The sequence below is a fragment of the Dermacentor albipictus genome, chromosome 4 (assembly GCF_038994185.2).
Source record: "Dermacentor albipictus isolate Rhodes 1998 colony chromosome 4, USDA_Dalb.pri_finalv2, whole genome shotgun sequence".
In the NCBI taxonomy this organism is placed as follows: Eukaryota; Metazoa; Arthropoda; class Arachnida; order Ixodida; family Ixodidae; genus Dermacentor; species Dermacentor albipictus.
This window is the reverse complement of record NC_091824.1, coordinates 142763239-142779929: the sequence shown is the minus strand read 5'-3', so window position 1 is coordinate 142779929 and position 16691 is coordinate 142763239. Positions and strand designations below refer to the sequence as shown.

General features: G+C 43.7%; 1 protein-coding gene across 6 annotated transcripts in view; it reads left to right on the top strand.

Moving 5' to 3' along the window:
- The window catches only part of cic (Putative transcription factor capicua), a 116277-nt gene that overhangs the window by 22602 nt on the left and 76984 nt on the right, over positions 1 to 16691 (top strand). For all 6 annotated transcript variants that reach the window (XM_065448479.2, XM_065448481.2, XM_065448484.1 and 3 more), the window contains exons 3-6: positions 1380 to 1526; positions 5408 to 5544; positions 7272 to 7457; positions 9135 to 9306. In XM_065448479.2, coding sequence (XP_065304551.1) covers positions 1380 to 1526; positions 5408 to 5544; positions 7272 to 7457; positions 9135 to 9306 — 642 coding nt within the window. The remainder of the gene's footprint in view (positions 1 to 1379; positions 1527 to 5407; positions 5545 to 7271; positions 7458 to 9134; positions 9307 to 16691) is intronic.

Below are 16691 nucleotides of genomic sequence, written 5' to 3'. Positions count from 1 at the left end.
GCAGGCCCTCTGTTAGGCTATGTGTCCGCGTCTCAACGTGAACATGGCATTGGAGACCTTGGACTATGGCTGCCACATCACTGCGCACCTGCTCTATGCAGCTTAGTTCAGTGCAACCATCAGGTGCCTGTCATGGGTTAGTGAGTGTAGTTATTGTAAAGTGGCTCCCAAAGATGTGGGGGCTAGATTTGCACGATTGTTTTCCATGCCCTGCTCGCGCTTCCATTCGCCAAGCACGTAACAAATGTAACATGGCTGGTAACACACCCTCATGGTCACATTATCAAGCCCTTGTGTGGGGACTAACATCCAGACAGCTGTTTCCTATATTGGTTTTGTCTTTATTTATGTATTTGCTTTCAATTATTCAGTAGAAATTTCTGATAAGTTCTCATCTTTTTTTTTATAGCTCATTCACAGCTTTGCTGATTGGCATGTGGTTTGATAGATCATAATGCTGCAGTTGTGCAGTTGAAGATCCTGCGCTAGGCTACACATCAGTGCATGCAATAGCATATCTATATTTGCTGCAATAAGAAGTTGTGGAGTTGCCCTCCCTCAAATGTATACTTAATTTGAAGTCAAACATGCTTGAATATCTGTAAAACAGGCTAAACACGCACTTTCATTGGTGTTGTCTAGCCTGGCTCCTGCAAACACTAAGGGTGGCTTCACAGCAGTGGTTCGTGTGGCATGCAAGATGGCAGACCTCCACATAGCTCTGACCCTTTTGAAAGCGTATATAGAAGCTCTGATGGAATACGGCTGAAGTGGCTCCAGGCATTAAGAATGATCAATGAAAGTGGTGTGGACAGCATGTCTTGCAAGAGCTCAGCATTTCATTCTATATATCAGATTTGGCCGTGGGCTGAACTTAATGTAGGTGGTCTCGTGCATTGGTTTTCAACAAATAATAAAGAATCTATTTACACTTTCTGATGTAGGTAGTAATTAGAAATGCCTGGATTCTATACGGGCTAGTTTGAATGTGCATTATTAGCAAGTTTTGGAGCACATGCTTAGGAGGCAATATTGCATATTTCGGCAGGATGCATATTTCCTCTGGCTACTGCATGTTCAGCTCTGTTAACCCAAAAGCATGTAGATAAATTTTTAATTTATTAACCGTTTATGAGCAGTACCCATGGTGAATGAGGCGTAAAAATGGTTTACCACTAGTATCAACTGTTGCAGTTACTAAGTGCATGTTGTTATCACACTAGAAGTCTTGTAGGCTAAGTGGAAAATTGTAATTATAATAGCTAGTAATTGTGCAAGCTAGTTGTTGCTTTTCTTGGGCTGTCCTCCCTGAGTGTCAAATATTGCAGTCGGCTCAGCATATTTTTGTTCCATAGGTGCATGTGTCATTGTGTCTGCAGGCTGGAACGATGGCAAGCCCATTCCTGTCTTTCCTTGGCACTCGCTGGTCCCATTTCTGGGCACCCACCCTTCGCCACCCAGCAGTGCACCGCCCACTGTGACTACTGCCCCTGTGCCACCCGATGGTATTCAGCAATCCAGCAATGGTAAGGGGTGCCTTATATCCTGATCTGATGGCTCTGAAATTGCGCTTGCAGGCTATTATAATGATTACAAGACAGACTGTAACTGGTTACAAATGCATTTTAGACATAATTTCTCCTTTCATTCATGCATTCATTCATTCATTCATTCATTCATTCATTCATTCATTCATTCATTCATTCATTCACAAGTAGTCATTTTATTCTCTCTACATTAGATGGACTTGGACCTTGCTTCATTTTCCTCATTCATTAAAGCATACTGTTTTGCCACACAGTGGTACTTACTGAGTTTTCTAAAGGGCACTAAATCAATTTCAACTTTAAATATATACCGTAGACCACGCGATTAGGTAACTGAGGCACATTTCTGCTGGAGCCATGGCTTTATTTATTAGAATGCTTAAAGGGAGGCATTTCCTGGTGTGAACTGCTTCAATTTAGGAGTTCATAACAAGCACGTGGCTGGTGGCTGCAAAATTAAATGCAGTCATGTTTCTTGCATTTTTGTTAAGTAGTTACGCTATATTTGTGTCTGTGAGGATCCATAAAAACAGGAAAAATAAATAAGTCATGGTGCCAGTGCTTTCAAATTGCATACTGATTCATGCGAAGCCTGCCCTGGGGCCGTATTCTGTAACGGTTTGCATTAGAACCGGTTTGCTCTGGCTGTTACGTCACTCAGAGAAAGAGTGGAACGCTGCTGCATGAGGGAAACCAATCAATGAGTGGCGATCTCGCAAGTGGTGACGTCATCATTTTTGTTTGTACTTTGGGGATGATATAGTAATTGAAGGATGGTACTAGTTCAATAAGATATATTGGTTTGTGTAAGATACCTGCATGTTTAATTTCAAGTATTAGCTGTAAGCTTCCGATGCAGACAGCTACTGGTGGCTTAATTTTAGACTGCAGTGTTTTATTTCTTTGTTGCCAAATGGTGGGCCATACAATAAGCAGTCAAGGAGTTTCTGTCGGCATAGACTGCAGCTCTAAATGATTTTGTTTTGTCGGCACTGAGCTCCTTAGGGCAGACGATTGCAATGAGAATTCTATCCACACATCTGACAACTTCAAGAATTTTGCTGCGGTCAAGGAAGCGTTCTTTCACTGCGGCTTCCTCCTTCACCATGGAGGGAAATCTTGCCCACACTTTTTATTTTCCCTCAACCACATTGGCCCTAGTGATGACAGTAATGATGTGACTAACTGACAGTTATAACAGCGCAGTCGCTTCTTCATTCCAGATGCACTGCTGAGAACAATCTGGGGCAAGAAAAATGCAGCCCTCAAAGCATTTTCGTCACAATGTCAATGCTACTAAATGTTGTGGTCTGAGATATTCTAGCCCGTCACAGATTCATCACACTAGCCGCGTTTACATGAATGCGACAGTGTCGCATCGCATCGCATTTCTAGCGCATCACATTCATGTAAACAGCAGTAATGCGCTAGAAAGGCGCATCGCATCAATGCGCCAGGCGAGGGTAGATTTACGGGCGCGAGTCGACTCTCGCGGAGCATGTAAACGCAGGATCATCGCATTAGGAATTGTGGGAAGGAATTAGCCACCAACATGGCGGCGGTCCCGGCTGCCCGCTTCGAATTGAATTTGGCGTTGCTTTTGTAAAATGCACTTCGTTCGCAGCAAATGAATGTGTACACGGCTTTCGCTTAGTCTCAGGCCGCTTCGACGACAGGGTATTATGGATAACCTTGTGGTGTTTTCGAGATCGCTTCTCGTTTCGAACGAGGCGAAGCCTATTGAAACATTCGAGATGTCAGCGTTACCTATTGCTATAGTCGGAAAATAGCCGCAACACGACTAATGGCCTCCGAGATCCAAAGATCTCGCTGGCCAGCTAAAGCTGCAAAAAACGTGCGCTGCTTCGCGTCCGCTACACTATAGCGTATAGCGTACGCTATAAGTTGCGTACGCTAAACTAAAGCTATTTCTCGGCACTCAACCACCAACGTGCACTCGGCCCACAACCGGAAACCAGTTGCACCGGAAGTCGGTTGCACTTCACTTATACGACACCATGTGGCGCTACGTTTTTGCGACAGTTAAGGCGCTACATGTAAACGGCGCCGCATCACCTTTCCCAAATGCGCTTGGAAATGCGATGCGCCACTGTCGCATTCATGTAAACGGGGCTACTGTGTCTTTGAAGAGCCTAAAATGTCTTCAGAACTCTCCTGCGCTCATGTTGAACGCATCACACCAATGCCTCTCCTTGCGTTGTTGTCTTTCGGCAACGATTGCCAGCAAAGCACCAAAAGAATAGCCATTGGTGTCACTGTCTCGTTGTGCTGGCAAGTGCGAAACTAGCAGATGGCCACAGTTGCCTTAGCGACCCTTTAGATTATGCTCACAACCATGTGCGACCCTTGAGCAAACCACTTCTCTGCCGTTCTGCTCATAGAAGACGACGGGTGCGCTTTCGAAATGATTGACAACCTGTTTGATTACAACGAAATTTGCAGTAGCGCCCACCAGAGATGACGACAATAAAGCGCCGGCCTATGGCGTTCTTGAGAGCAAACCAATTCCAAAGCGATCTGTTACAGAATACGGTCCCTGGTCTCCTCCTTATACTGTGCTGTATAATCCAGACCCTAAATGGCACCTCAGCTCTGCCTCTAATGCCAAGCTCCTGTGTGCACTCAAGAGAAATTTCACTCAAGGAAAGAGCCCTTCTTTAGTTACCTTGCTTGCAGGCATCTCCTTGTCCACTTCCATTTTTGGTGATATTAGGTAGCTACAACAACATTATGAAACTAAACCAAGCAGTAGGCATCAAGTGGCTCTCCTAGTGCCTACTTTAATACTAAATACCACCAGCGCCTCATTCTCTCTTGGCTTTTGTTATTGACAGGTGTATGGGACATACGAGCGGAAGCTTTTGGAAAAATGTGGGCATAACAACATGAATAATTGTGTAGGGCACCTCGATGCAAGTTTTCTTAAGCAAGCAAGTGAAACATGGCATTGTTTTAGTATCTGTTTAAGCTGTGTTGTAAAACATGATTTGTATATAAGCCTTGAGTTTTGTAGCATCCATGCCACCTGTATGCAGCACTACAAATTGGGGATGGGAGACAAGTAATGATAGGCAAGTAATGCACACAATATGTCAGTGGTCAAGCAGAAAACCTTTTTACAATAAACACAAGAAAAAAAATTAAAAAGTGTAGGTTTCAAGCATACATTTATCAAACTATAAAACACAACAGAGCTGTAAAAACAAAGCAAAAAGGTGTCTTAAAAATTTATAAAAATAAAAAAACAAGCATAACATATTTTGCTATTAAGAAGGTTTTGCAGCTAGCATATAACTATATTACATTAAGTGCAACAATAAGGGATTAAAAAAAACACTATAGGAAGACCCCAAAGAATAAATGAACCGCTAAGAAATATAATCATGTGAAGTCATTATAAGAATGCGTGATTGATAGGTGTCATGATTTTTCATAGTCACTCTTGCAAGCTATGACATCAGGAAAGGTAATGCCAAAGATGACTAGCTTGCGGGAGTGTGGAGGAGTTAAATACTAGTGTTGTGCTGATGTTGTGGCAGTATGTTTACTCTTCTAACTTTATGCACTTGATGCGTTCATTGTATTTTTACTGTTAGTTTGGTTTAATTTATTGTGGCTACTTCTATGAGGTACTGAGTTATTAAGAAATGGCATTGAGACTTTAGAAGACAGAACTGTAATTTTACTTTGGCAGTAAAGAAAAAAATGTATCAGTTAGCACAGTATTAAGGGAAAATTATATTTACGTGCTTGCCAAACTGAACTGTCATACAGGAGATGTGGACACGGACCACTGCAAATGTTTTCTCTTTGATTGCACCATACCAACTTGTCCACAGTAAACGACCAGGAGGAAGGCGATGACGACGTGTTCGACAGCACAGATTCACCTACAGCAATCGTTGTGCCATCTGCCAAGCGGAGAACACAGTCGCTAGGTGCGCTCCCAAAAGATGACCCAAAGAGCCCACGCAAGGTATGGCTATGTGACTTGTTGCAGGAGAGAGCTTACTCTTATACTCAGCTAGATGGGGCACTGGATCGAGATGGAGCCCGATCAGGATTGAAATTCTGTATTGTGATTGGCTCCTTATTTCAAGCAGAGAAAGGAAGACAACCGTAATTTAGAATTTTGATCCTGATCGCGTTTGATCATAATGTAGTCATGGCTATGGGAAAAACTGCAGTATTTCAGAAAACACCAAACTTTAGTTAACCACTCTTTTGTGGAAATGTTTAATGAAACTGTGTTTGGTTGAAATACCTAAAAGCTGCAAATTTGAAAACAACACATGTGGTCCGGCAATATTTGTTATGGATGGGGTGTTTGCAGTAGCAGCCATGAGCAACTGTTGGGCATCACATTGATACCATCTTGTCTGTCAGTGATATCCCAGTTCTAATAGTTGAACCCATTGAGGGTTGATTTTTTCTGCAAAAATTGACTCGCAGGGTCAAATTTTCTTTTTATTGCAGCAGATTTAAAATATTCAGACTGACCTAGCTTGAAAAAAATTATGCTGCAATTTTTTTTATAGTGGCCATAATTTGGCAAAAAAAAATAATTTCCTAGGTAAACATGCACTGTTTGTTCATGAATACAGATGGGCTTCCATAAATACTTTTAATAACGATAAAGAATCACATACACTGAAATATATATATTCTGATTTGGCACTTGGGTGGTAGGCCACATTGGAGGAATCGCCGCTCGATTCGCTTTCAGCACAGAAACTGGCGCACGTGTGCGGGCTGCTCTGCATGTGCACATAATCGAACTGTGTATGTGAGCACATGCAAGAAGACTCGATGGCTGTGCACCTGTCAGAAAACCAAAATATGTCAGAAACTTGCAGTAACCCTCCATTCCGTCGCCAACAAGGGTCAATCAGTTTTCGTGAGCCGATGTCATGAGAAAAAAAAAACACGAACATGACAACATTGTTTGTACATAGTGCCATCATCATTTGTATATACCAGCACCTGCCTTTGAACAGAGGCAATCGCTCCCCTGTGAGAAACAGACGGGTGAGCATCCAGCGGTGACCCTTTGAGAGATTAGAAACAACATGGACATCAGTTTTTAGGAGCGAAACGAATGAAAACAGCCTGTGAGGTGAACCCAAAACTAACTGCTGCGTGCCCTTCGACGCGTCGATGCGCGTGCGGTCGCTGAAATGTCATCGCAAAGAAGCCATGCAATGAAAAGCAAGAGACTACGGAGCATATAAAGAATTACTTGTACCCACAAAGGGTGGCAGCACTTGCTGGGCAATAAAGAGTTGAAAAATTATCAAACATATAGATGGCACCAAGGTATACGGCATTGACCCTTAAAGGGTTAATGGCTTGCAGTCGGGTTTCTTTAATTGCAGCCAGATGCTGCCAAACGAGCTGTGCTTTGGGGCTCTTGTATGCAAACACGCGTGTGTGAGGAGCTTTTCCTACAATGCAAACAGGCAGTGGCCAATTGTTTGCTCTTGTATATTGTTTTGTGTATCTCATAACTTTGCTTTGGACCTCATTTGTCTCAACTTCAGGTAACTCGGACTCTATATTTCAAACAAAAATATACAGTCTTTAGGAGTTTCACTTGACTAGAGTCAATTGTAACTTGTTTGCCTCGCTGGCAGCGGCCTAAGGCACACATCACTACAGACACCAGGTGCACACCCTTCCCTTGCCAAATGGCGCTTAATGCAGGTCAAGGAGAAAGAACACATCAGGCGGCCAATGAATGCATTCATGATCTTCAGCAAGCGTCATCGAGCACTGGTGCACAAGCGACATCCCAACCAGGACAACCGCACCGTCAGCAAGATTTTGGGTGAATGGTGGTATGCACTAAACCCATCTGAGAAGCAGCAGTACCACGACCTTGCCTTCAAAGTGAGTTATGTGCTTGCTTTTCTTTCATCGCATATTGGGATAGGCCAGTGGGGTCAGACTCTGGCTAAGAGCAACAAGCATGGAAACTTTATGTTGGGCGATTTCGTGCTTGCAAAAGGGAAGTTACTACTTGCATCTATAGCAATTGTACTGACAGCACAGTTGTTGGATCGAATGACACTGCTGGAAGTCCGCATCTTTCTGGATAAACTCACAGCCCTTGTGATGATGCAGGAATGTGCTGCATGCTTTCAATTACACCCTATAGCAAGGAGCTCATCATGCTATCTGCAACACTCGTGATGGTATTATTAGCCTGATACCATGAGTGCATCATGACACTAGTAGCAGCATGGATTTCACTAACAGCATGTATAATCCAGCAAGGACATGGAAAGGCTTTGTAAATAAAGGACATGTGGCACTATGCTTGTTTATTTCCTGCATGCTAGTGTTCATGCTACAGCTGGAGAGAAAAGTGGTTGCTAAGACTGGGGGCAGTCTCCTACTGCAGATACCAAAGCTTTCTTTGTCAAGCCATGCACTTGAACTATTCCTAGGCAGAAGAGGAGCCATCATAACCTAAAATTTGCAGACAGTCTCCTTCTGAAGGACTGAATATGCCCAAAGATGCATAGCTCTAACGGTTTGAGAAGAAACGGTATATTCAGCATGAGTTAGCATCGTCCTAATCTAATTGTATAACCTCTTGTTTGCACTGTAAACATGTGTTTAATTCATGCTTCCATTTTCCTCATCGACAGTGCATTTTACATTTATTCTTCTCAAATGCCCTTTCACACTGTTAAACATAAACTGAAGGGTTGCTCAACTTGCTTACAAATGTCATTTCAGTGTCTGTGTCCAGCTGCACTGATCATTAGGAAACTACAGTGCACACACTACAAACGAGACACAAGGCGAACGTAACACACAAGCACTGACTCGCAGCTCTATTTATTTTTGAAAAGGAAGTTACGTATATATATATATATATATATATATATATATATATATATATATATATATACTCAGGCTAACTAAAGTGAGCATGTGCAGGAACATTCAGAATCAAAGTACAATGAAAATATAAAAAACAGCGCTTCTACATACACTGAAGAAAATCATGTGGTGCTCAAAAAGGTGAATTTCTTGTCAGTACTATAGATGTCTCACTTACGCACATATCGGCACACTTTTTTTTTATATGAAAGGCCTCGGTTATTTTGCGTGTTAGTTTTTATTAGCAAACGAAATCATAGTGCAGTATCACAAAGGACAGGTTCACAATGACAGCTTTTTCACTGGTTGCCTAAGTGTGAGTGGTTATCTTTGTCAAGCCATTGCCGATGCTCTTTGGGTGCGTGCGTGTGCGTGTGTCTGTGTGTGTGCGCGCGTGTATGTGTGTGTATAAAAACTGAGTCGAGAGCCAGCACTTGTGTGTTACCTTTCCCTTATGTCTCATTTGTTGTGCGCACGCTGCAGTTTCATAATGAATAGTAGCTACCAACTCACCCAACTTTCAGTACTTTTACAATTCAGCTGCACTGAATTGTAACTTTCTTGTGGCACAGGAGCGGGAGCTGTCGCTCTACCAAACTGCATATGGGGCCTTATACTGTTTTGTGAGCTACAGCATTACTCATATGACCATGCTCTTGATTGCCATGTGTACAGGTGAAAGAGGCACACTTCAAGGCACACCCCGACTGGAAATGGTGCAGCCGGGATCGCAAGAAGTCCAGCTCTGGATCCCAGTGCAAGGACACCATGCGCAAGTGCCTCAGCACCTCGGACGACCTGGGCGCTCACTTGGCTTCTGGGGACAGCAACGAACGCCAAGAGACTGGTAGGCTGGGGAAAGGAGGGCATAGCAACTCCACACTATACACAGGTAACAAGTGCTACCTTAGCAAGGGAGCAACTCGCTCAGTTATTGTCATTCAAGTTATGTACATCTTGCACCCACACACTGACGTGTGGGTCTGTCATCTACTGAAGGACTTAAGAAATGCTGCTAATCTTAAAAACCGCTCGACCCAAAACCAGCCCTATGACTTTGCCACGATTATTAGCAATAAATTTAACTGTGGTATAATTTTGTTGTAGTCAGCCTTTAGATGTCACCTTTCATCTCAAATGCAGTGCAAGTGTATATAGTAGATCACATAATAACCTCAACATGAAGTGGATCAATGACAGCACAGACGCCTTCAACTTGTTGGCACTTTGATGTGCCATTCACCTGTCAAACACCCTTCCCGGTATGATGGTTACTGAAACACAAAATTTGAAAAATTGCATAAGCTCTCACTCAGGTTCTGGGGTCACATCATCTCATGGGTTGTTGTTCTCTTGCTGTTTGCTTTGTATTCTTTTGCTTATTTGTGTTTGTTTTGTGTTACATTTACTATTGCTCCTTCTCACACTGAAAACTTGCTAAAGCCGTGCCTAACAAAAAGAAGTTGTATAGCCTAAGACCACAAGGTATTGCTGTTTACTCATTAAAAATAATTTGGGACATGTTAAGAAGAATGCTTACATAGGTTACCTTACAAAAGGGTAAACACGGGGAATGTGGGAGATGGAAATTCAAGGCTATAAGCGAAATGAGAACAAGGTCAAAGCTGGTGGGCGATGCCGGATGCCGCCGAAGCGAAATGTTATGCCCACATTTCACCACCTGGAGCAGGGAACAGCAAAGCGGTGCATTTCGATTACCGTATTTACTCGCATAATGATCGCACTTTTTTTGTCAGAAAAATTGACGCAAATTCAGGGGTGCGATCATTACGCGGGGTTAAATTTCCCGCGAAAAAAAAATTTTTTTTTTTTTCGTCCCGCGTTTGCTGCGGGATTGCGGGTGCGGGACACCAAAACAAAAATGGCGGCCGGCGGAGAAAGCCGAACGCGCCGAACGCGATTTTTTTTTTCTTCTCGTGAGTACATTACGTGCATTGAAACAGTTTCTTCCGTATCAGTGATGAATAATATTGTTAATATCGGCAAGTTTGCGGCAATAACGTACCCATGTCCACTTTGAGGGGACAGAAACAGGTGGGCGCGCTTAGCTGCCAGTGACATAAAAATGCATGGCCGACGTGCTGCGGAAACTGCGGCATCTGTCTTCACTACTATCCTAATACGACACGTTTCTGCCAAGGGTGGGCGAATATCTTAGCTGTGTTACAAGCGTCGGCGCATGAATAGGGTACACTTTTAACGTATCGGAGTAAACGTGGCGACTATCATTGCCGCGCGCGATTTGTTGTGTGCTCACGAGTGCAGATGAAAAGAATCGAAATGCGCCTTTATTGTTTTTGTTGACATCAACCATTATAAAGCCAACCCATAATAAAGGCAAGTTTGGTTGTACCTCTTTTTGTCATGGAAGGGCTGAAAGTGATGAAAGTAATGAAATGAGGCATCTACTTAAGAATGTTTGGTGCGTACAGGCCGCTTGGCTTGTCTTGAAGAGTCGTTCGCGTAGCATTCGACAGATGGTAAGCACGATCTATATTAGCTAGACTTAGCACACGACATATCGCTGCGGCAAGTTCGGGGTGCGATCATTGCACGGGAAATTAAAAAAAATGAATTTTGACGACAAAATTTAGGGGTGGGATCATTACGCGAGTGCGATCATTATGCGAGTAAATACGGTATTGCCTACTAAAAGTGTGCAGTACGCTACCAATGGCACTACGAACCTCGTGCTGTAAAGCAGATAGGTGAAGGTGCTTATCGCAATAGGCTTTGTGGCAATAGCTGTGAATACAGCATGCGATTACCCGGGCAGAGATTTGCGGGTACAGGAATAAGAAACTGCACACCTTCGTTTTTACATGAGATGGGCAGCTATATACGGTTCTCGATCGCACGCGCCTCGCGCCTTTTCTTGTTCGCATGGGATGTAGCAGCCGGAAAACATATACAATCACAGTCTGCAGCAGGGAACGGTGGCGCATTTTGCCAATTCTAATACAAAACTTTTAGTTTACAACACATTGGTCCGCTCAAAACTGTATTACACTTCACAAACCTGTAATCCTTATCAGGCGTACCTAGTGCCATATTTACTTGCATAATGATTGCACTCGCGTAATGATTGCACCCCTGAATTTTGTCAAAATTTGATTTTTTTAATTTCCCATGTAATGATCGCACCCCGAACTTGCTGCAGCGATATGTCGTGTGCCAAGTCTAGCTAATAATGATCGTGCTTACCATCTGTCGAATGCTACGCGAATGACTGATCAAGACAAACCAAGCGGTCTGTACGTACCAAACATTCTTAAGTAGAAGCCCAATTTCATTACTTTCATCGCTTTCCAAACTTCCATGAGAAAAAGAGCTACAACCAAAGTTGTATTTATTATGTGTAGGCTTTGTAAAGGTTGTGGTCAACAAAAAAAGGCGCCTTTCGAGTCTTCTCATCTGCACTCATGGGCACGCAACAAATCGCGAGCGGAAACGATAGTAGCCACGTTTACACTGATACGTTAGAAGTGTACCCTATTCATACGCCGATGCTTGTAACACAGGTAAGATATTTGCCCACGCTTAGTGGAAACGTGCCGTACGTATTAGGATAGTAGTGAAGACAGATGCCACAGTTTCCGCAGCATGCCGGGCCATGTGCTTCTATGTCACTGGCAGCTAAGCGCGCCCATCTGTCTCTGTCCCCTCAAAGTGGACATGGCTACGTTATTGCCGCAAATTTGCCGATATTAACAATATTATTCATTGCTGATACGGAAGAAACTGTTTCAGTGCATGCAATGTACTCACGAGAAGAAAAAATAGAAGAACGCGTTCGGCTTGCTCCGCTGGCCACCATATTTGTTTTGGTGTCCCGCACTACATACAACGGCAGCCGCCTATTTGTTGACCAGTTGTCATCCCGCAGCAAACATGGGATGAAAAAACATTTCTTTTCGCAGGAACTTTAATCCGCATAATGATCGCACCCCTGAATTTGTGTGACTTTTTTTCACAGAAAAGTGCGATCATTATGTGAGTAAATACGGCAAATAAACTTTTATCACTTCAGAACAAGAGTGCCCATTTCATAGGAAAAAGATTACCATCGAACATGCAACATAAGTGAAATAAAGATGTCCCTGAAATTGTCTTCTGTGGAATCACACAGACTGCTATCACTTTTGTCTCTTTTTCACAATGTTTACCATAGCTGCTCTCAATTATAATCTCTTATCAAACCTGCCCATTGTGTGTTTTGTGTCTTGACCATCTATTCACTATAAAACCTTTCTTTGGCAGAACTAACCTGTTTTTACATTCACATCTTGTCCTTGCTGTTAATCAATGGAATAAACTACTGTTTATGGTGTGCGGCCCTTCCACGGAAGTGTGAAATTTTTGTTCAATTTTTGATCCACGTATGGAAAAACCTGTTTAATCGTGCCATATATACCTTACGATGGGATATCTGGCGTCTAGCTGCAGACATCCTCTCTAGATGTCTTCATCGGCATCGCTGCTCGGGCTCGCGTGGAAGTCTTTGGCAGAGTGTTGTCCGGCGGCGGATGCTGAGTTGTTGTCGCTTCTTAAATCTCCGAAGCCATCCCTCGCTTGCTTTGAAATTCGTAGATGAAATGTTCATGTGGCGTGCGATTGCAAGGGCCTTGACGCGGAGCATTTCGGTTGACAATGCATAGCCATCTTTCCTGATGTCCGTGAGGTATTTCATGAGCTCCTTCTTGAGTGTTGGAAATTTGCAAGGCTTGCCGTGGAAGGTTTTCCCAGTCTTGTTTGTTGTGGCCAGCTCTTCCTTTTGGTCGCCCCAGTGACGCATGCACTTGTCGTCGACGTGGCAATTCCAGCCGGTTGCGCGTTTTCCATTCCATTCGGCGTATGCGACAACTTGAAGTTTGAATGCAGCATCGTAAATGTTTAAGCGTTTTTCTCTTTTCTATTGCAAGTGGTTGTGCTATAGACAGTCGTCAAAATGAACGGTGGCACAAAGGATCAATGGTGCCGGCGAGAAAAAGTGACAAGATCTCCCAGATAGTGCCGCGTGCCTGAAGCTCACAGGTAGCGCCGCGGGACGAAGTTGCAGGACAGATATTGCCATCTGGCAGCTCCCACGAAATGCGCCGTTCGCGAGACGCGACAACCCTGCTGTTTGCTGGCGAGCTTTTTTCTTCTTTTTTCAAAATTTTAACTGCCATGTTGGGGGGTGCGGGCCTTATATGAGCGCGGCCCTTAGTTGAGTGTATACGGTATATGGAGATATCGCCTCCATCACCAAGCATGACGAGTTCACACGCAAATTAAAGAGTCTTCTTGGAGGGTGGACGCTTATCTGCACATGTCTCATTCTTTTACATGCATACCTACTTAAAGTATTCATTATTGACATGAATGTTCAGCCTAGCTAGCTGATTCGGTATTATGCTTTCTTTTTTACTTAGAGCATTTTGTCTTTTTAAACCTTTAAGGGCCAATGACGTAAATATATGGCGCTGCGAACAAGTCCAAAAATGGACGATGCAAATATTTACGGCGCCGTCTGTGCGTTTAAGTAGCACACCAATTTTCTCCCTTTTTCTTTTCTGTCGTGTTCGGCTACTATGTGGGAATACATGGAATTTCTTTCGTGCGCCTCCTTCTCTCGGTTTTCATTGCATGGTTTGTTTTAGAGCTAGTTTGCTCCCGCGCATCACATTGGCGTGCGGGCGAGCGGTGGTTTGGGCTTTATTCCGCGCGTGGTTTCGGCTTCTTGCACTTCCCAAACTGATGGTTATCGTGTTACTAATCGCTCAAAGGGCGACCGCCTGTCTCTCGCTTGTTTAGTGCTCCCAGGGGTGCGCATAGGAAGGATGCCGCTGTGCATGCTGCTATGCATTTCCGTTGCTTTTTCTTTTTTGGGGGGCACTTGCAAAAACTAATTATTCCTGGTTGGCGATAAGATGAAGATTAGCGGAAGTTTGTCGCACGTTTTGCTTTTTTGATGGGCATACAACCACACAGTTTTCTTGAGTGTGCGCACCTGCGCAGTTCTATTACGCTATGGATGTACATATTAGTGTAAAAGCAGAAACATTTGAGTCTTGCGAAATATTCTTGCGTGCGCACTTCAAAGCCTTGAACTATGTGTGCAACAATGCACCAAATTTTTAATTCTTATATGTTTATTTCCTTTTTCACTGTTGTTATTCGTGAATGAAGAGTACATACAGTCGCCGACCGTTTATTCGGACCTCACGGGGACTGCGGAAATGTCCGAATAAACAGGTGTCCGAAAAAGCAGATTAAGGGAAAAAAATGAAATCCTTTATTTCCACGCACTTATTCGGGCTCGGCAGTAGGCTTGAAGAAATCGTGAATGCGCCGTTGCACGCTGTTCCGTTTACGCGCAATCAGACAAGCCTGAATCTCGGAGAGGGTCGTACGGTCACTATAGGCGGCTGAAAGCACAGTCACTGCTTGTACACGCTCCGCAGGCGACGGCAGCGTAGCACATGGTGCGTCAACTTCCGACTCGGTCATCGTCCGGCGGTGCAGCAGAAACCTGACGAATGATATAGCCGTCGTCGAGTTCTGCGCATGTCAGTACAGCAGTGTCGGCACCTGTGAAACTGTCAATGAGACGGTGTCCGGAATCGCAATGCAACCACTGCGCAAGTCTCGGCAGAACATTTTCCGCGTCGGTAGGGAGCACATCGGAAGGCGACAAATCTTTTAGGCCTCCCGGCACCCGCTTGCCGGCATTCCGCAGCGCAGTCTGCGCGGGCACTGTCGGCGCCATTGGAGACTTGACGCGATGTTTCCGTATGCCGCGTTAATCACCGAAACCTCGACACAGCACGCAAAGCAAACACCACCGCGCCGACACCAGTCACACAAACGAAAAAACGCGGCCTGCTCGCAGCGTCGCGCGCGAAGAAACAAACAGCTGCTGGATTGTCTTGACATGGCTTTCTAAGCTGAAACCGGAACTGCTGCAGAGCCACTCTATCGAACTAGGCAGAAACGATGATGATGAGCGGGAATTTCCAGTAGCGCCACTTCGTGGGGCACCAAGGAAGCTACGTTCAAAACAAAAATGGCGTTCAGCCAGTCGAACCATGTACCGGGTTGAGTCGGTGCATGGTGCTCTCGACCGAGTTGGGTCAAAGAGTGTCCGAAAAATCAGACGAGAGGTTGCGAGGTGTCCGAACTTTCGGCAGTTGTTATACATTATGGTCTATGGGGAGAATGGCGGTGCCGCGAAGCTGACCGAATAATCGGGCATGTCCGAATTTTTGGAGTCCGGAAAATCGGTCGGCGACTGTATATAACAACTCAACATATTTTTTTCTCTCTTTACGGTCTCCCTAAAAAAATTACGGTAAATATTTTTCGAAATAAGTCCCTAAGAAGAATTGGATTCTGCAATTAAAAACATCAACCCTGGGCGGTCGCATATGGCGAAAAAAATCGACCTTCACAGGGTTAATAGTTTGTATACGTTCCTGCTACAATCCATTTCTTTGTGTGTACCCTGCCTTATGTATTGATTTCATGTCTGTGAACTACGCACCCCCACCAACCTGTGTAATACTCTTGGGCCCTCAGGATACAATAATAAATAAATAAATAAATAAATAAATAAATAAATAAATAAATAAATAAATAAATACCCGTGGTAAGGGGGAGCGGACCCAAACTTCTCGCAGCCTTTGCTATGTAACGCCAATGTGAAGATATCATCGACATGGCACGGAACCGTATCTTTGGTCACCGAATGTCAAATTAAACAAAATGGGCATTTTTTTTTCATTAAAAATTTTTTTCCTGGTTACCCAGTAATTAGGAACATTTTGCACTTCCTTCCGAGTAAGAAAAATTCATTGGCAACTGTGCTTATTTGCATAAAAACTCCAATTTGAATGTATTCAAAACTTCTATACAACAAGGTAAAATGCCCATTTTACAAATCCGCTTATACGAACCCACTTATAACATGTCATGTCACATGTCATTCAAATGCCAAGAAAATCGCATTATTATAGCTGATAATTGTTATAACCTAGTTTTAGGAGCAAAGCAGAGGGGACAAACATTCAAACATTTTATTAAGAAAGAAGCACAGTTGAACCCACTTATAGCATTGCAGGCTTTAACAATACTCGAATGTAACAACGAGCAGCTACCTCGCTCTGAACATTGGTGTGTGTTCTGGGGTAAAATAAACTGCTTACTACAATCTTCGCATGCCACATTATT